The following is a 21,114-nucleotide window of genomic DNA, read 5'->3' as shown; positions in this document are numbered from 1 at the left end:
ACTGCTAGTAAGTGTTAAGGCTGGTTCAAACCAGGCAATCTGACTCCAGAACCCATGTTTCTGGCCACTCCCTTAGCTATCCTAACCCTTAACACTACAGTATGCCCTTCTAACTCATCTGTTTGTGATGCTATAGCTGCGGGGTAGGACTAGCTGTTTCTCAACGTGCCAAATTAACCTGCAGTTTTAAATAAAAGATTCGGTCTTACTTTGCTTTCTTGAGATATCGTCCCCTACTGTCTCCCATGGGCTTTGCTTTGGCAGTGGTCTCATTTTCTAATCTGGAATCAGTAGAAAAGGAAGAAAAACTTGCAGTTAAGCCCAAGTGGTTGTGACAGGTTGCTAAATAAAACTGACTCAACTGAAGTTCTGAGATTCTTGAGAAATACTGAGAATTTCTTACAAAAGAAATTTTTCTTATAATAGGAAATCATGGGTCATTGCATTGTGAAAATATAGTTTGGGACTAAGAAGCACAGAATCTTAACGAGATTATTTGTGGGCTACTATTTATGTATAGTTTTAAAACTACTGTATTAGGAAATATATTTCTGTCTGTCTTTACCATCTTAATTTTCCACTCTTGAAACTTCACGTAGTTTTTAAAATCTTCGGTTCTTGAAAGAAAGGAGAAAAAATAATAGTAACAAACATTTATATAAGACTTTGAAGTTTACAAAGTCCTTTCACACACAGCTTATTTGATCATCCTCTTTCTACTCTTAGAAAGAAAACAGAATCACAAAAATGTAAATACATGTTGAAATTTTTTTTAAATGTCAACATTTTCTTATATGGTAATCCTAAACTTACTTGGAAAAAAGACAAGTCTGAATCAGTGAAGTATTCAAATGACTGAATATTGTGAAATTAAAATCTATTACTCCACATTGCATATAGTAACTTGACGGAACTGCTCTAATGGATGGAGAACAATAGCAGTTAACATATTAGTCGATAGTTCCGACCATGAGGCCTCTGGGTGGGTTGAAACCCCTTTGGTTCTCTGTCTTATATTTTTCACATGCACAGCCCCACCTCCTTCCTTTACTAATCCTAAATCACTGGGCAAAACCTGCTGGACAGAGCCCTGACAGTGACATGTGCCCCAGGGAGAGTGTCTGCTCCGGGATATTCTTGTCCTTGGCCGGCGGTTCCCAAGCGATGACCCCATTTCTCCTAACTTTAAATGAAAATCCTCAGTCCCAAAGGTTAACTCTGCCTTCAAGTGAATATTCACAATATCATAATTAAACGGACCCACATAAATGAGAATTTTCTCTTTGGTCTCTACAATGTCCAGAGATTAACAAAATATATATTTGCACAAAGAGTGCTACTGTGTAAATAATCCTGCTTCTTTTTGATTACTACAGTTATACAGAAAAAGACCATCTGTTTTGGTAGAAACTATGGAAATATATCTAGGTTGCCAAGGAAAAGCTGAATTGTTACTAAAGGACGTGTCACACAGACAAGAAAATAATTTACAAAGCAGTGGGTAGAAAATATTTTCAATGTGTTCCTTGAGCCACCATTTTGGGTAATGGATGAGTAGTGTTGGTTTTTTGTTTTGTTTTTTGCTTGACTGTTTATTCAGTTTTCTTTTCCAAAAGAATTACTTTTTTACTTCTAAAGCCAGAGTTTAAGGCTCAGCTTCTTTTTAGCTTGGATAGAATGAAAAGTAAAATTTATTTAATATTAATTATAAGCTGCATACATCTAGTGAAGAGAAACTTAAGAAATGTAATTCTTGTTTTCTAACTGAGCTGCAATATCATATAATTAATATAATTCAATCACTTCTTACCACCTTTTTTTTTTTTTTTTTTTTTTTTGCATGATTTAAGACATCAGAATTTAATTCACAGCCAGAATGAAAACCGGACTTAAGAAAAACTTGAAAAGACTAGCAAGGGATTTGCATTCTGCTGCATGGTTGAACACGTCCCTAAAGTAGCAGCTTAAAATGCTGATAGAATTCCCCATTGAACACTGGCCAGAAGAGGGGCTTCCTAGTGCCCTCCCACTTGTCTGTACCCCTGTGAACTGTCATGAGGGCCCTTGATAGGAATCTCTGAGGCCGCCCAGGATTGCTACACAGCTGGCCAGGAGGACACTAGCAATCTGTACTCTGGATTATAAACCCTAGGCTGTGGGTTTTGGACTTGGCCAGCTGCTCTCTGGCTCAACCTTGGATAAATATTCCTGGGTTCTAAGTAGGGTGGGGAATTCAAAGTCCTGTTTTTCCCTAATCCTCCCACAACCAATTCATGACATGTTGTTATGAGGTCTGAGTGGAGTGGCCATGTTCAAAGGAGGAAAAAGGGAATGTTTTCTACTACTAATTAATATGCACTCCCATAGGAGTCTCTTTTTTCCCTTAGGAATGAAGCCACTCAGAGGGCTGGATTCTAACCCCACTGCAGCCAGCCATTCACCTGGACCAGCTTTACCTGTAGGATAGGTGAAAGCTATAGGAGGTGATTCAAGAGGCCTTAAGCAGTGCCTCCCACTCACCCAGTTTTCTCAGATACTGCCTCCATTTAGAGCTGAAGGTTCACAGGTGTCTTTAAGTTATATGGTTTTGATTTCTTCTAAAATGAAAATCCCACTGTGAGGTATATCACTTTTAAGTTACTATTATAGGTATCCCCTGTATAACACAGTACTTCTATAACACAGTTTCACTCTACCCAATACGACTGTAGAAGATATCCAAGAATTGCTAGTAGAAGAAGAAACTGATGAAGCAGTTTTGGTGGAAATGAATCTGGAATGTGCCAAGATAACTTAGGGGATGATAGCACCAATGAAAATGAAGAAGTTAAACAGTTTACTCTAAAAAGCGTAAAGAAAGGCCTAGACTTAGCCCAACACTTAGTCATATTTCCTAAATGAAGATCCTTGCAGTGAAAGAAGCACAAAGTTCAAGAGAGAACTTCAAAAGTGCTTAGCACCATATAACGAAATTTATAAAGATCTCTCAGCTAAAAGCAAACAATCTAAAATAACAGAATTTTTGCCAAGAGTAGAGCATCGAAATCAAGATAATGCTGAAGAAAGTTCAGAGGATGAGGATATCTTGTCAAAAAGAAAATGCATTCGGTTAATGGAGCTTAGTAGCGATGACGACAAAAACATTACTTAATTCATATTAATGTGTAATACTTCTGATGAAAATTGCTTTAATAAAGATAGTTCTCTGAATTATAAAAATATAATGTTACGTTTTTTTAAATTTTTGGAACCTCATGCCTCTTTTTGTACTAGTTCTTTGTTTCGTATAACGCAGATTCGCATAACACAGCATCTGTTAGGAACCTAACAACCGTGTTAGAGGGGGGAGACCTGTACTAATTTATACCACCATATTAATTATTTTAGGTTTCTTTGCTTTTGACAGAAGAGAAATATAAGACATTGGTTGGGGAACATGTTAAGAGATTGGATAAGGCCAGATCTTGGGGACAGGGTGCAGAACTTGGAACAAAGGCCACAAGCAAGTTGCCCCCTTCACATGTGTGGCCGGGGTGAGGCCTGCAGTGACTTCCCCCCACCAGAATTTGCTCTTGTGCTTTCAGGGGGAGGGGACATTTAACTTTTCATTGACCTCTTCCTTCTGTCAGAGCAAGACTTGGAGGTCTTTTTACAGCTTCCACTCTTCCTTACCACTTGTAGATGTGGTTCCATTTCCTTCCCAAGGTGAAAGCTTGTGTTTGTCCTCTCCCAGAATAGCCCCAGGCAGCAGAACACAGTGAATCCTTCCAGATAAAAGACCCTACTGATGAAATGCCAGATTGTGATCAGAGAAGTGAAGTGAGGGGAGTTCAGTCCCTACCATCAATTACCTAGTTGCAGCTTTGTTTTTATCCTGTTAATTTGGGGGCATGTTTTCCTTGAACAGTTTCTTGTCTGTTCTAAACTACAGCCTGATGTTTGTAAAAATCCCAAAGGGCAGAGAATAGTCGTCGGCAGCCGTCCGTCTCGAGAGACGATGGTGTAGCTTCTTCTCAAGAGTCTATCTGCACCGCCGAGAATGGCTGTGCAGTCCGACTCGGGAGTGACATGGTATCTGTCTCCTCCCGTGTTGAATCGACATCTTGTGATGACGCTGAAGCTACAGAGCCTGGGCAGGGTAATATGGAGGGTCTGCTGTTGCCCATGCAGCAGACCCCCCCTCTCTTCGCAGCTGAAGGGTCCAAGGGAAAGACGGAGTCGATACAGCTTGGGTTCAGGTGCGCCGCAGGAGTTGCCGGTGTTGACTACAACGTCAAACCGCCTTAGGGACTCCGGCTCCGGATTTTCTGTCGGGGTTTACTCCCTTAGCCTTTCCCCTGAAGAGGTATGCCGCAAGGCAGCGGAGGTTTTTTGGAGTCAGAGTTTTCCTTCTCTGATGTACCCTGACTGGAAGATCGAACCAGCGACACTTAGCTCGCAGGCCGACGCTCAATCCACTGAGCTAAACCAGCCAGGGCAAGAGAATAGTAGGCTCTTTATTTTCTAACAGGTTTAGCAGTAAGGAAGAGAAAATCAGAGTTTCTGTCTTCCCTCCAAAAGAAAATGGACAAATGCGTGGTTTGGGCAGTTCATTCTTCACCTGAAAGCATATGAGCTCTATAGGGTGTTGAATAAACTCTGACTTTGAATACTTAGCAAGAGATTACCTGGAAATAGAATGACGCTTATCTCTGTGAAGCCATGAATATCAACCGGTGAATAACTGGGTTTGTAGACACTGAGGCCACACTCTAAAATGCTTTAAAATGCTCAGTAAATGTACTTAATGTGTAAGTTATGTAATGTATATTTTATCACAGTATAAATAAATAAATACCTGCTTCTTGGCCGCTCCAGCACTTTGGTCACAGCTGGAAATGCCGTAGGATGGGGCTTTATGAGCTGCTTTATTTTGAATGAGATTGCTGTTGCGCAGAAGGCATTATGTGTCCTTTTAGGAACCGTAGGCCTGGAAGCACAGAGAACCTTAATGAATACAAGATGAAGAGGCTGTTTTGCTGCCATCATATGGGCATATTGGGAAGTTTGGGATCTGAAAAGAGACCTGTCTTGATAATGATTGATTCTAAACAACTATAAACACTTTTTCACAAATGTAACAAAAGAGGGGGAATAGGGTCTCCTGATGGCTGGAATAGTAGCATCTACTATTGCTCCGATTCGCAAATAGTGGCATTGAAACACTCCATGACTAGAAGCAGTATTAAGTAAATTAACCTAATCTTCAGTATCTGGCAGCCATTAAGTAGCCAAACACATCTTTCTTTACCAAATTAAACTCGAATCTGACCTTATGTTTTCCTGTCAGTCTCTGTCCTCAGCCCAACCTATTTTTGCTGTAAGACTCTTGACCAGTGATTCAAGTAGCTCTTTAAGCTTCACTGTTGATGGGACTCTTTTAGAGGACTAGACCATTGCACTTTTTTCACTAAGCCAAGAAACTTCTCAAACCCTGCAAACATGTTACCTTGTGACATAGCTGTAATACAAATTTTAGGATAGAAAAAAGGAAAGTGTCAAACTAGCCTTATTTCAAGACAGAAGCTTTTTGTTCATGTTAACCACGAAAGCTTTGAACTTAGAGCTCTGACTAAAAGATGCTTCTCTTTCCCCCTGTAAGACTCTGTGTGTGTGTGTGTGTGTGTGTGTGCGCGCGCGCGTTCTTACATGCCTACTCTTCCCAGCAATAAAAGGTAGCTGTGAAGCATTCACCATGGTTTCAGCAGTACCTCTCTCACACTTACATTTAGTATTTTCCTTAGAAAAGGCAAGAAAGTATAGGAACTTAGGAAGAAGTTAAAGTATATATAAAATATAAAAGCTTACTTAGAGTGAAAACAGTAAAAACAATCCCTGGCCCTCTCATAGGTAAGAATAATTGGAATTTTTTTAAAAAAGGTATTTTTGTAGGAAATAAAGATTTTGTCAGAAATAGCATGAGTGGTTAAAGCAGTCTAGTGTGAAAGGTGTGTCTTAAAAATCTCCACTTTGAAAAATAAGATTTCTTTACTTTCTTCTTGACTAATGGTTTTGTCAGAATAATCATTTGAATAATAAATGAAATGCTTTGAAGTATATAGGGGAGTAGAGAACTTTTCTGTGCCTTGTACGAACTGGTGATACTGATTATAAACTAAGTGATGCCAAATTCCACCAGTTTACCCAGGACCCAAGTACTAGCCAATGTAGCCAAAGCCATAGAACTCCGCTGATGAAATCATGAAAATGACCGGAAATGATCTAGGTTAATTTTCTTTTGAAATGTTAATTTTTCTTGTGAAATATTGCATTTATTAGATCTTAGCACCCAGGAGTTAAACAATATTGAATTTCACACGTAACACTTTATTTTTAATCTTAGGTTGTAGGGTTATGTCCTTGGCATGATTGAAGAATGACTCATACAATTTACACTGACCTTTTTTTTTTTTTTAATTGTTGGGCAAGGAGGGGAGCTAGGGAGTAAGGTGATATTGAATCAAGGCTAAATTTGTTAATTGAATTCAAATGGAAATAATGAATGTTACTTAGAGACTTTCTCATTTCTTTTTATATTCATGTGTATACCTTCTGTGAAGCTTCTCTTTGGTGCTACTTACGCTTCAAATACAGTACAAAATATCTCTTGGCCGCTAAAAGTAGCTGTGGGAATTAGCAGTGGTTTTCTCCTAGTAAATATCATATGGACATGTTGGAGGATGCGACTAGAGTTTTTTATTGGCATGTTCCCCATCTTAAAATACAGTTACCATGAAATTCATGTATTAGCCTTAGTCACAATCCAGGTAATGTGATTCTTCTTATAATCAGTAACCTAATTAAGTGCTGGCCGGCTTCAGCCATATAGTAATGTACCTTGTTTCTGAACAAAGATAATACCACCACTGAAATTGTATACTTGTAACACTAGTATATTTTTAATTAGTTTTAGGGTATGTGTGTGTGTTATCGGTTTTGTTTCATCTTCAGACTTTGCACAGCAGCCCCCATTGTGCGTTCTCTGGACACACTAAGTAATAGTGCACTGATTTCGTTTCTGTTGTTTCAGAACGCAGTATGGTTCAAATTGGGATGAGTTGAAAATTACTTTTTCCCTACAGGATAAGCAATTTATCAAAACAAGCAAAAATAAAAGATATTAGGAAGCAGATTTAATCCACTAAAGGTGGAGGAATTAATCTGTTTTCCCTTAATATTCAAATGGAAAATCCTACAGCTAAATACAGATAAGTTTACTAAAGCTGGCCCAACAAATTTGGCAGCGCCTTGGTTGAATGGTTTGAGTTGTCAAGTGTACATAAGAGTAATAAAATTGAAATTGTTTTAATATATCATTGTTGCTCAATCTTACGAATTTCTTTTAATATGTGTTATTCTTGTTCAAAATATCTTATAGTTGGGGCACACTGGTTTTTGCAGCTAGCACAGGCGCTGGAGTCAGACTGACCTAACTTTGAATTTCAACTTGTCCATCCACTCCCTTTGTGAGCTTGGCCAAGTCACGAAATGTTTCTGAGCTTGTCCTAGAAGAACATGTGGAAAACATGGACATTGTCCAGGAAAAAAAAAAAAAGTTAAAAAAAAAATTCTTATATAGTTCATTGTTAAGACTTAAATATTTATTCATTTGATTCTTTAAGAAAGCCCAGAGAAAAGCTAATTCTGGTCATAAACGTTCAAAGGAAATAGCTACACTTGTTAATGTGAGGAAGAGAAGATTTGGGATATTTTTGGAGATGGTACTGGAGGCTGGGAAGGGAAAATGACAGGATGTATAACTTAAAAACTTTCTGATGCATGTAAAAGATTATTTTTTAAAATATTAATGTTGAGGTATAATTGATATAAAATCAACTATACATGTTTGAAGCGTACAGTTGTCAAGGTAGTAAACATATCATATTTATCACTCACAGAATTTTCCTAGAGCCCCTTTGTAATCTCCAACAACCCCACCCCCATCAACAGGCAATGGCTATTCCACATTCTATCACTATAGATTAGTTTGCATTTTCTAGAATTCATATGTAATTGACCCTTGAACAACGCAGGGGTCAGGGAAGCTGACCCCCTACATAGTCGAAAATCTGCATATAACTTTGACTCCCCCAAAACTTAACTACAGTCCCTCAGTATCCATGGAGGATTGGATCTAGGACCCCTCTCAGATACCAAAATTTGAGGACACTCCAGTCCCTTATATAAAATGGCATAGGACAATGCATACAGTCAGCCTTCCATATCCACAGATTACTAACCACAGGTCGAAAACTTTAATTTTGAATCAAAAATACTGTTTTTGATCTGTGGTTGGTTGGATCTGTGGATGCGAAACCTGGGTGTGGAGGGCTGACTGTATATTTATTGAAAAAAATCCACATATCAGTGGATCCGTGCTGTTCAAACCTGTGTTATTTAAGGGTCAGCTGTAAACAGAATCATGCATTATGCATTCTATTTTGTCTGGCTTTTTTCAGGCAACATGATAATTTAGAGATTCATCCATGTTATTGCTATATCAGTAGTTTGTTCTTTTCCTCTTCCAAATAGTATTCCATTATACAGAGATACCACAATTCGTTTATTTATTCACCTGTTGAGGCACATTTGTGCTGTGTCTAGTTTTGACTATTACAAATAAAGGTGCTAGGAATACTCATGTAGAGGTCTGTGCATGCATGTATGCTTTCATTTCTCTAGGGTAGAGACCTAGGAGTGAATTGAGTGGATTGTATGGAAGGTGTACATTTAACTTTTTAAGAAACTGCCAGATTATTTTTCAAAGTGATTATACAATTCTCTAGGGTCTGTCCAGAAGGTATCCAGCCGTGTAAGTATGAAAAATAGAGACTTATTGAAGAAGATACAAGAAACATTGTACATAGGACAATGATACCTCAGTCCCCTTCCAAACAGGCACCTTGGGACCTCACATGGTTCTCCCAGTTGCCATCAGCTGCCCCATTATATTTTCCTAAATCTCATCAGTTGTCTGAAACATCTTCCCTTTTGAAGGTGATTTTAGTTTTGGGAAAAGCCAGAAATTGCAGGGTGCCAAATCTGGGCTGTAGTGGGGGACAGGGAGTGAGTCACCTGGGTGATCTGATGTTTCGCCAAAAACCTCTGCACGAGACGGAATGCGTGAGCAGTTGCATTGTCATGATGAAGCTGCCAGTCACCAGTTGCCCACAGCTGCGGCCTTCTGAATCATCCAAACAGTTTCCACAGAGGAATGTTCAAGCTTCACGGAAAATCGGATGCAGATTCATTGCTCTACTCGCTCAGTCATTTTGAATGCAACAGCCACCCAGCACACATGCTCACTCAACGGCGGTCAGTGAAGTGGTCATTGTTCACGCATGCGCATTCCAGTCCACTCCTTGGCTGCCAGGTTACGTCGATGTTGCACAAACCATTCTCATTATATTAACAATAGTTGGACTTTTTACGGACAAACCTCATATATTTCCACCTGCAGGGGATGAACATTCTAGTGGTTCCATATCCTAGTCAACACTTGGTATACTCAGTCTTTTTAATTTTAGTCTTTCTAGTGAATATGTTGTGGTATCTCATTGCATTTTCATTTTGAACTTCCCTAATGAATAATGTTGTTGAGTATCCTTATGTATGTTTATTTGCCAGTCATATATCTTTTTTTGCTGAAGTGTTGCTTCAGAGTTTGACCCATTTTTTTCATTGGCTTGTTTTCTTATCATTCAGAATATATTCTGGACACAAGTCAAAAGTTTATTCTTTTAGGCATAGAATCATTTATTTCCCTGGCATGTAGAGCCAGAAAAACATATTTAAGTTGCAGCAAGAAAGAGTATAAATATACTTGAGTAAGTACTTTTTGACTGTAGCACTAATGTGGACATTGGGGCCACCAAAGGAGAATGTAAAATTTTTCCTGAAGGTATTTAAAAATAGGGCTAGCATGGTCTGTTTGGGTGCTGTAGGCATGTTGATGTATGACTCAATTTACCTAATTGCAGTCTTCATTTGAGAAAAAAATCTTCCCTGTGGCAGATCTGTCACTCACATCTCAATATTCTTTGCTCTTTTATGCTATTTTTCAGGCCAATAAAAGTTTGATTTCTTGGAATTTTCCAAAACTCTCCATGTACTTTTTAAAAAAATTCTTTCTTTCTGATTTTAGCTTGAAATATTGCCATGAAACCTAAGGAGGGTAACTTGGGGCATTAATTAGCTTCAGCAAAAACAAATTGCAATCTCTGGAAAGTAATCAAATTAAAAGAAATGCTCAAATTTCTCTCATCCCATTGTAGCACAAATCAACATTTTAGCTGATAGTATTGGGAAGATTCATTTACTCTCTATAGAGGCAAAATAACTAGATTCTAGAGAAGAGGCTCTACATGATTAAAGGCGCTGGGTTGTTTTAGCCCACGGAAGGGAAGAAGAGTAAGGGGTGACTCAATGACAGGATTCCAGTATCGTTAATGAAGGGTTTTCCTGTGTGTAGAAAACACTGGTCATTTGTTCTCCAACTCCGGAGAGGCTTGAACTAGAGAAAATTGGCTTCAGCCATAGAAAGATTGAGTGTGGTTAGTGTTAGACATAAAACTTTTATTATCGGCATCAATGTTATGAGATTAGGCGATGGAACAAGTCAAGAGAGGTCACAAAGATATTTTAAAATAAAAAAGATAGCCATCTGCCTGGAATGTTTAAATGTCCATTGAATTATAGGATTTTGTTTTTGAAGGGGACCTTGGAGATCACTTATTCCAATCAACTTTTACAGAAGAGGATATGAAAGGACATTATGTAATTTGCCTGTGACCACATTGCTAGATACTAATATTTTAATTTCAGGATATTTTAAAAGTAGCCTCACTTAAGATGGACCAAAGGGACCATATAAGAGTTTCTGCTTCAGATTTCACTCTACCAAAATAGCCCCTTAACACTGATGATTATGTATATTATTTTTTCCTAAGCCCATCACTGTATGTAGAGTGCTCACCTGACTCACAGGATGCTTAGATCTTACAAGATTTTAATATCTTTTCAGAAATAGTCACCTGTAAAATCAATTTCTGTTGGTCTAAGAAAGATTTACTCAGCACCTACTGATTTGTTCAGCCAGTCTTGGGCTAGATTTAGGGTAGTTTGAATGCCAGAATGAGAAAACTGTATTTAATGTGGCAATGGAGAGCTATCATAAGTTCTGGAACATTTGAAAGCTGAAAATAAACAAAACATTTAAAAATGGGACCCTCCAAAAACCTTTCTTTCCAAACTTCCCCTTAAATATACACACAAGGTTATACTCTCTATATACCTTTGTGTAGTTTCTTAAACTGACCAACCAGTCATGTGTTTGTGAACTGAAAACTACTCAATAGGAACCTGGAACCACATGCTCTAAAGGTTAATGGGGTGAGTGAGCTTCAAATAGGAATGAAATCACTTTGAGAACTTGGCATTTGAGCCATCAGTACAAGGGGACCCGGCATGTTCAGGCCCTTTTGGGTTTTTTTGTTTTTGTTTTTTTTTCCTACAAGCAAAGAAGACATGCTGAGGCCGGGTATTACATTCAACCCCTTGAAAGCACCAGTTGCTGCCTGAATGTGTTCACCTCTTGGTCTTTTGTGGAGCCAGAGCCGAAACAATGTGAGGGGCTTTTGCTGCTAAGAGGAATGTGCAGCTCTTTCCCTCCGTCTGCACAAGCTGCAGCCGAGGGCCCTGAGGGCAGATCCAGAATGCTTTTCCAGCCGCCCACGAGGAGACCAGCAGACCAGTGTGTGGTTTGTTGATCCAGGGTCAGAGAGAAAACCCACAGATGGACTGGGAGGGAAACGCAGACCAAAATTTCAAACTAAATCTAGTGGTTATTTTCATTGCTTAGGAAGTTTTATACTGTGTATGCTAGATATTTGTATTCTTTCGCTTCATAATACTCTTTTATTTGGGGTAAAGACTGAAATTAATAATTTCCTTTCAATCTCTAGGTTTCCAAAGTCCTTGTAGTTACATTGCTGCAAAGACTTCTCGATGGTTTTCCGAGTCAGAAAAGAATCGCTGTTAGAGTCTACCATATTGCAGTGCTCCCGGTGTGGGGCTGGGGGGGGTTCTTTCCAAGTGTCCAGATGATTTGGTTGGCATCTGAAAAAATGAGTTTCAAGTTGTATTTATTGTTGTCTAGGAAAAAAAAGAAAGAAAGAATGAGATGAAATTTCAGATGAATTATAATTTTGATACTTCATCTCTATATTTTGATAGCAAGTAATCAGGGATTAGCATCTAGAAATCATGCATCCTTTCATTTATTTGACATGTTTTTAATTTTAAATAACTAAAGAACATTATTCAAAGGCCTTTTTTAAAGTAAGTACCACTAAGGAACCCGCCCCCTGTCCCTGTTGGAAAATTCCCTTACTTTTATTCCTAACACTGAAAGAAATGGTATGAATGCAGGTGGCCATTGCATCCATGACCCCATGCCCTTGCTACATACGTGGCCTACTGCTGTGCACAGTTTTTACAGGGACAAGTGGAGGGTTGTCCCAGGTAGTTACACACTGCAGTTTTTAGGTGTTGGTATTTCTTCGTAAAAATATTTTGTAAAAAGGTTTTAATGTGTTGACTAGTCGAGTTCAGTTGCAAAGAGCAATTAATTACTGCTTTGAGCTGCCCAATACATAGACATTTAAACTAAACATCCTACGTGCAGATTCATATAGTTTATGAAAGCAGGAAGTGTGCAGTTTTTAGCTTACCCACTGTCTACTGTTCTTATTTCCCCCTCACTACTCAAACCAAGGATTTTAAAAAATCAAACTTCAAAAGTCCTGAACCCATTACTCTTCCAAGAAATATATTTGAATAGAGAAATCCATGAACTATGCAGAGGGCAAGATGACAGTAAGTGCAACTTTTAAGTGTTAGTGGTTTGGGTTGGAGGACAAGAAACAAGTCATTCGGGTGGTGGTAGGTCCTTTGATGAACTGCAAATTGGTATCGGAAGGACAAGGAGAGAATCTGGCAGCTTTGATGGGCACTGAGCTCACCTGAAAATGTGGAAGGACTTCGGGAATGTCACATTTATAACGAAAACATATTTAATAGTCACAGGACACGCCAAAACATCCTCTTTTTGAAATTCACTGGTACAAACTTATTTTTTTAGCCATTTCTCTCTTTTATGCATGCACACATACCCACATATGTGCACGTTTCCTGAAGGCAAGATTTGAAACTAGGAACAACATATTGTACAATGAAAAGAAAGAAGAAGAAATCTTTGATGAAACAGTATTAGAATTGACAGAAAATAGGATTTGGGCACTGGACCTGAAGAATAAAGGCAGCCGGTCTCACACTCAGTTGGCCCCAAAGAAACTCAATCTTCCTTCTCTCCTTTCCAGCTCTTTATTTTTGGGGGGGCAGGGGAGGGCAAGGCTCTGAGTCCTTGGCCAGTTATTGAGATAGAGAACACTGGAGAATTTGTGCATGTAGTTAAAGCTCTTAAGTTTAAAAGTTATTCCACCTACTAGATTCAATAAAAGCTGCAACTTATTGATCACTAACTTATAGGCACTGTGTTTTATATGCATTGTCTCTTTTAAGTGTCATAACAGTCCTATGAAGTCATTACTCTTCCCTATTTTATAGGAGATAAAAACATGGGAGTTTCACTGATCTGTCCAAGGTCACACACTAGTAAGGGACAGGACTTGGTTTTCAAGTTAGGTCTGCTGAATTCCAGAACGCGTTCTTAACTCCTGTCCTATGCACAATCTTATTCAGAAGTATAAAGACCCTGTTTTTGCTCTCAAGATCTGCTCTAGCCAGCATGATGCCCGAGGGAAGGCAAATGAGATGTGCCCCCTGCTCTGACAGATCTAAATATGCAAGCACAGTGATGGGGTTTGGGAAAGAAAGTAATTGATTCTGACCAGAGGAGGTGCAGTAAGATTTTGCCAAAGAAGTAATACCCAAGCAGAGTTCAGACGATGAAGAGGAATTCCCCCACACATACAAGGATGAAAGGACATTCATTCCAGCAACAGTGAACTGCAATGTGCAGGGCACTAAGGATGAAATAATAGTTGGCGTGATAAAACATATATAGAAAGATTTTTTTATTTCAATAGTATAACCTGAAGCTCCAGCCTACTCCTTTTAACTGAGCCTTCAGAGAGTTCCTGCAAGATAAGGTTGTCTCAACTTTTAAGATTGTCATTCCCCAAGGCAGACAACCATGCTATATGAGAAACGGACCATAATGGCAGGGCATTTGTGAGTGAACTCAGTGAGGGACTCTGCTGTAGGTCAGACAGTTTCTTCCAACTGAGGCCAGCTCCCAAGATGCTAACCCCTTGGTAGCATCTAAGGAAGTGGATAATCCCTAGGTAGGGGCATCCAGGGAAATGGATAATTATTTTCATTGGCAGCATAAGTTTGGAGGCTTGTGTTTTGTCTAAGATCCAGCTTGGCCTCTGGGAAGTGAGGGTCAGGACTGGAGCTAGGTCTGGGAATGGAGAGGAAGTGGGGGAACATGAATTATGTCACTGAGGGAGAATGGAGGGAGTTCTTGGTTGGACCTTAAAGCCATTCTGAGACTTTTCTAAAGACTGTCACTCTGGTTCTTGTGAAATGAGTGACTCACTCAAGACCATCAGGCCTGACAGAGCCCCCTCAGTTCGAAAACACGTCCCTCACCTTGCCTAGAGATGATCTCTCAGCCATTCTGCCTTGTGAGGATTAACTACTCTTAATAGGTGCAAAGATTTTTTAAAATTATTTATTTATTTACATTTATTTGTTTATTTATTTATTTTTAGAGAGAGGGGAAAGGAGAAAGAGAGGGAGAGAAACATCACTGTGTGGTTGCCTCTCACTCACGCCCCCAACTGGGGACCTGTAGTGCAACCTAGTCATGTGCCTTGACTGGGAATTGAACCAGTGGCACTTGGTTCACAGACCAACACTCAGTCCACTGAGCCACACCAGCCTGGGTTCTAGGTGCAAAGATTTTAACACTAAGTCTGACTCTCTCTAGATGCTCAGTAAATGTTACTTATTATCAGCATCATCTTTATTGTTCTGCTTCACGTTCTACCAATTAGAGATGGGTTTGGTCCCAGAAGTCATTTATACGTCAGTGTGATGAGGTTGAACAGGTTATTTTGGAAACATTTTGTTTTTCTCAGGCTCTGAGGATTCTGAGGCAACTGTCTTGTAAAGTCTTAGAAAGACTGAATTTTGCAGGTGGACACATCCTTATAGACCGCAGCCTCTACCACTTACTAGTTTTATGTTGGGAAATTTCACTTTCCTCATCTTAAAATAGGATGTTGATAATGACCTCATCGTGAAGATTTTAGTGACGTAAGTAAAATAGTGTCTAAAGTAGGTAGCCAGTCCTGGAACACATTTAATAGACCACAGTTCCCTTCCTTCTGACTGGATGCACCAAGGAGCAGTTTGAGTTCATGCAGGAAAAGGTGCCGGCCTGAGGAGGACACCTCTCTCCTGCCAAACCCTGTGTTCTTTCCCCATGACCCCACTTCGCACAGCTGCACCATGACCTCCCAGGCTCCCCGCCCTCCTCGTGGGGCGTCCCAGCTCCGTCCCCCTGCAGCAGCCTGCCTTTCCTTCCGTGGCCCTGCAAAGCATTGACTCGCCTTTCCCCAGACTGTAGGCTCCCGGTGGCCTGGGCGGTGACTGTCCTCTCTGACCCTCTTGTGAGGAACCCAGTGTGTGCTTGCGCTTGTGCTAGGCCCCCAGTAGGTGTCCCGTGCCTAACCTACAGGTGTAGGTGAGCAGAGCTGGTTTGGGTGATAATCTGGCACTGCTCTGTGAAATCTTCCAGTAAACTGGAACAGCATCTGAGGGTAAATATAAGAGGGAAGCACCTAGAAAAAGGTTTAGCCATCACACCGTGAAACTGAGTGGAGTGGGGCGGGAGGGTGATCTCAGAAGAGTGGTCTTTCCCTGCTCAGAATACAATATTCTAAACTCTCAGGGAGCTTCAGGTTCCGGAAGTCCAAAGGTACGGATCACCCTCACTTGAAATTCCTTTCTCTTCTCCAGAAAGCCCTTCCAACTGTCCCTTCTGCTCTTTTTTTCCTGAGCCACTCCACACCCATACATGCCTCCATGGGTGCTGCTGAAACATGAACGTGAAATTATCTGTCTGGCCCCCCTCCAAGCGGCGGCTCCCTGTGAGCTGGGTCCTGGTTCTCCATCCTCATTTCTCTGAGGCAGAGCACATAGATGACAGTTGCACTGTGTGCAGAACAACTGGATTTTGGGCCTGGGTCTGGGAAGTGTTGCCCCAGGGGTTTTGCATGTGCATCATGAACCTCCTAATATTGTATGGGAAACTGTGTGTCTAGGTTCATAAATCTCTTTCTCTTGTGAGAGAGTCCACAGTTTACATTATTAGATTCTGAAATGTTTTCATGATCCTACAAATGTTTAAAAAAAAAATCCAACAAACTCATTTAGAGATTTTCCACATACTTGTAAATTAAAGCTTGTGTTTTTTTATTAGCCAGGAGATATTTTTATGCTCTCTCAATTTCCAGGTGTGAGCTGCAGCTTGGGCGATGGTGGTTCTGCATGGATGCTGCTGCAAACACATCCTGGAGGGTCCACTTAGCCTGTCTGAGTTTCATTTTATTTTTTTTTATCGGTTAGTTTAGGTTTTTAGGGTCCTCCCGTCCTACAGGAATGTTGCATAGTAAAGAGCAAGTGGGTGTGCAGGCATTTTATAAACTGCCGAGGGCTGTGCAATCGCAGATGCAAGTATTACTATTACAGATGTGTCACTTCTCGTGTTACACAGTGCCAAGGACACAGTATGTGATTAAAATGACCACGGAAAGGGCTCATCGGAGAGAGAGAGCTAGAAGTTTAAAGACGCAGGCGTCTGCGTGTCCTGCAGATCCTGTGGCGGACCTGGTGTTCCGGCCCAGAACACAGCTGGGGCTTCTGAGGAAATGGTTTTCAAATGATGGTAAAAGTAGAAATGACCTGCAAGATTCCAAATCCATTTGCTTTATTTTCCAGAAGAAATGGAAACTTAGAGAAACAGGCTGTTCCACTTCTTTTCAGAAGGGCTTGAGATTCCCCTCATCACTTTCGATGGAGGGAAAATAAAAATCTCCTTCCCTTAAATCATGGATTTGTTGTCCTCTTAGACTTATTGAGGTATATAAATGTCTAGGTGCTGTGTTGTACACCTGAAGCTAATATAATATTGTATGTCAACTATAATTGAAAAATAATCTTTTTTTTTTTTTAAACGGCACAGCATTCACACCACAGTCTTCGTTCCCCCACTGGGGCCGGTTCAGAGGCCTGCAGTTTGTAGACTCCGCTGATCCTGTACTAGACGCTGGTAGACACGGGCACAGTGCACTAGAAAGACTTCCCATTTCGATATTACATCAGAGCACTGGGTACAGAAGATTGCCACCATTCTCAGCTTGGCTGAGACCCAGAGAAACTGCTGCAACTTGTCTGAGTCACAAAACTCAGTGCTCAAAGCAGGATTAACTCCAGGTGCTCTGATTTTCTATCCTTATAGCCACTGGCGTCTGTGTTCTTGAAAGGCATCTCTGCTTGATTTCAGCACATTTACTGAATCAAACTAGGAGACTCTGTCCAGGGGAAAAACAGAGTTTCACTTCAGATATTCCACTTAGGGCTAAAAACACTGTGTTTATACCTCCTCATGCTGCAGGCCACGTATATCTGGAGAAAAGCTATATTTCATCAGACCCCACCCCACCCCCGCCTCTTAAATAGCTGACAAAACAGTAACCTGGAACTGGAAATGTTTTTATTCGAGGGGGGGGGGAGTAATATCTACCCTTCCATTTAAACAATTTGCAGTAGAGAGGAGTTTGAAATTACATTTAATCATTGCTTTATAATGAATATTACTTAATTAAATATTACTTTAAAAATAGGCTGCTTCTCTTTTTCAATAACTGCATTACTTTTTTGTGGGGAGGTTTTGTTTTGCTCGTTAACCTGATTGTGTGCATTTGGAAAGTACCCTAGTAAAGGGTATCCAAAAGCAGAAAATTCTGGCTCTTTTCCCGCTTTCCATTCTTTCTTCTGTATGGATGCCAGATTCCTTTGGGAAATCATCATTTGTAAAAGGTCAGGAGTAAAAGGAGGGGCATTCTTTAGCGTACAGTTACTACTAATTAGAAACTAAACATCTGTAACCATGTCAGACTTATTTGTATTTGAAAAGAAACATTTACACACAAGAGCCCTTTCGGTAACATAAAACACACTATAACACAAAATGTGTGTATTGGAGGAGTGGGGGACAGACAGAAGGGAACACTTATGACAAATGACGGTGCTGAGTGAGGTCATTTGCTAATTAAATCTCAAAGCATTTTCAGAGTATTTTCTTTTCTCTGTCAAATGAAGTTTTCTCACTCACCCCCTTAGCCTCCCATGGGCCAAAGCAAACATTTTACTGCATTTGCCAATTACAGATTAAACATTTAATCATTTTAAAGTGAGAAAATGGGTGAGTTGGCAAGACCTAGTCAAAGACCATTGGGAAATCTCTAGCTAACTACTGTAACCTTGGGTCTCAGTGTCTTCCCATAATATAATGTAAGGTGAGCTCTTCCCCATCCTGAAAGTGCATCCTGGTTGACCTATCTCACGCAGCTACACTTTCAGGGGGGAAAAATGACACAATGTTTTGACTTACCTAATATCTCTTTCTCCTCTTTCCCTACCTTCTTCTCCTACCCTGCTCCCCCTGGTGGAATCCTGCTTGGATCATTCCATTTGTACAGAAATTGTATCTGTACTTTTATTGTCATGTTAAGATCAATGTTGGTGATACCTCTGGGGCGTTAGAAACATTTCAGTTATAGGACTTGGTTCCTCTACATGCCAAGCCTACATGACTACATGGGCCTAATGACTCAGATTTTACCAGTAATTCCTTGTTGGAATACTGATTAATTTTGAGAGAAACAAGAGTCCATCTCTTTGTCCTAAAGACTCTGCTAACTTCTACCATCCTTGTCTTGGTATCCAAGACATTTCTGTAAGTTGTGGGTCACTTTTTTAATTGGATGAAAGCTCATGAAGTCTTGAGCATTCTATTCAAGAACTTATTTAAGTTAGGACTTATCATATTGGGCTTTCCTCTCAAATAATACTGTGTCTCTAAAGGCTGTCAAGTGCACAGCTTCAGCAAAATAGTTGTGGGCTCTCAGGTTCTGAGTGTTTACAAAGTCAACAGGCCCTTAGATGATGACCTGCCTTTCCAAAAACCTTTGTAGAATCTCAAAATACCACTTGTCTGTGAATTTTACTTATTTAAGAACTGGCGGCTTCTATTCAAGCTCTTTGGGTGTGAGTTAGCTCAGAGACAAGGATTTGGTCCCTCGAGGGTCCATCTTTTGTTCTCTTGACACATTCAGATCATGTAGTCTGCCAGGTGGCACTCCCTAGTCTGGTATGGCCCACTTCTCAGCCTTAAGTTCCACTGTTATTCAAGAGCCTCTGCTTCACCCAGACACATCTACCTATACCTTGAGCACCTACCCTTGCTTCCACACCAGTGTACCTCTTTGAAACAACTGCCTTGTTCCATCTGGCACATTTAAATTATGCCTGCTTTCTTAAGTTCCATCCTTCTCGGAACCACAACCCATCATCTTATCCTCTTGTAGCCATAATGTCAAGATTACTTGCTTATCATTTTTCCAATACTGTCTTGTGCTTTTGGTCATCTTTTCAAATGTACTCCTCATCTTGTCAACCAGAGTATAGGCTCCTCAAAGACAACAGTGACTGTCTTACTTCTCATGGCACCTGTCATGGTGCCTTTATTCATTATGAGTATCCTATCCATGGTCGTTTGCTTGTTGAGGAGTAAGCCATTTTTGCCTGTTGTCTTATTCCCAAAGCCTATCTGCATTTATCCCTGTGATAGAATCATAGATGTTAATGATATTTATGAGAAAAGCAAAGTCACCTGTAAACTAACACACACACACATCATTTGGAATAAAAAGTAACTCTCAGCCTCAATGTCCCAGCCAGAACTACATAGATCACAGCATGTATAAAGGCACGGATGTGGAAGTGAGTATTGAACAGTCTTGTGTTTTTTTTTTTTCTTCCCAGATGTGGTAACTCACCTGTCTACCGCTCCCGTGAAATGGCAGCTCGTGCCTTGGTTCCATTTGTTATGATAGACGAAATCCCTGGTACCATCCGCACTCTGTTGGCCAAACTTCCCAACTGCACTGACCAGTGTTTCCGGCAAAACCATATTCATGGGACACTTCTCCAGGTAAGTAAAGTTACTTCATGTGACTTCTGTCAAACACCAGAGGATGAACTTTGGTTTCTCATGTAATGTTAGCAGATAAAGATTTGTTGTACAGGCTTTTAACTTTATCCAAATAACTTTTTTCTGTTGCTGAAAGAACAGGCATTTCCTATATGTATTTTTTTTCCATTACAATTGTGAATACAGTACCTCACTATGATTCTGCCAGATCATCTGTTGCAGTAAATCCTATTTTCTACAGGATGCTTTACCATTTGGACTTACCTCTCTGAACGCGGTAAAATTGTCTTTTCCATCAAGTATGCCTGCAGAGCAGTCTAAGCCACTCCTTATTCAGGGTGAAGCTGTGAGCATTCCTTGAAAGAGAGATTAGTCCAAGATGCACAAGGAGAGTTATACTCATCAGGGAGAGCTTGTCCTGTAGTATAACACCATAGTACACAGAAATATCAAACCCTGCTTTCCTATTTTCTCTGTGCTGCAAAGGAGACTTTTTATTTTGAATTAATGGAATGGGTGAAGAGATCTGATGTTCACATGGTCTGCTGTGGTCACTCACTGTGGGCCAGGGCTGGGCGTGGGATTTAAATATTAGATCATGTTTCTGATTTGTCAGCAGAGTTGAGAGATGGCCTTGAGATTGCAATATATATTATGAGGTTGAGGTCTGTACTGCTGACATGCAAGGCTATCCACCATGCATTACCTGCACATCTGGGTCTTCATTTTTGAAAGAGGATAATAGTAGTGTACATGGTCTGTCCAGA

General features: G+C 40.2%; 1 protein-coding gene across 1 annotated transcript in view; it reads left to right on the top strand.

The window, feature by feature from the left end:
- THADA (THADA armadillo repeat containing) overlaps positions 1-21,114 on the top strand; it is a 285,790-nt gene that overhangs the window by 133,315 nt on the left and 131,361 nt on the right. Inside the window, exon 28 of the mRNA XM_090281217.1 lies at positions 20,179-20,347. Coding sequence (XP_090137343.1) covers positions 20,179-20,347 — 169 coding nt within the window. The remainder of the gene's footprint in view (positions 1-20,178; positions 20,348-21,114) is intronic.

The sequence above is a fragment of the Furipterus horrens genome, unplaced genomic scaffold (assembly GCF_987537825.1).
Source record: "Furipterus horrens unplaced genomic scaffold, mFurHor1.1.pri manual_scaffold_6, whole genome shotgun sequence".
Lineage (NCBI taxonomy): Eukaryota > Metazoa > Chordata > Mammalia > Chiroptera > Furipteridae > Furipterus > Furipterus horrens.
Note: the sequence above shows the minus strand (reverse complement) of the source record. Positions and strands in the feature narration are given on the sequence as shown.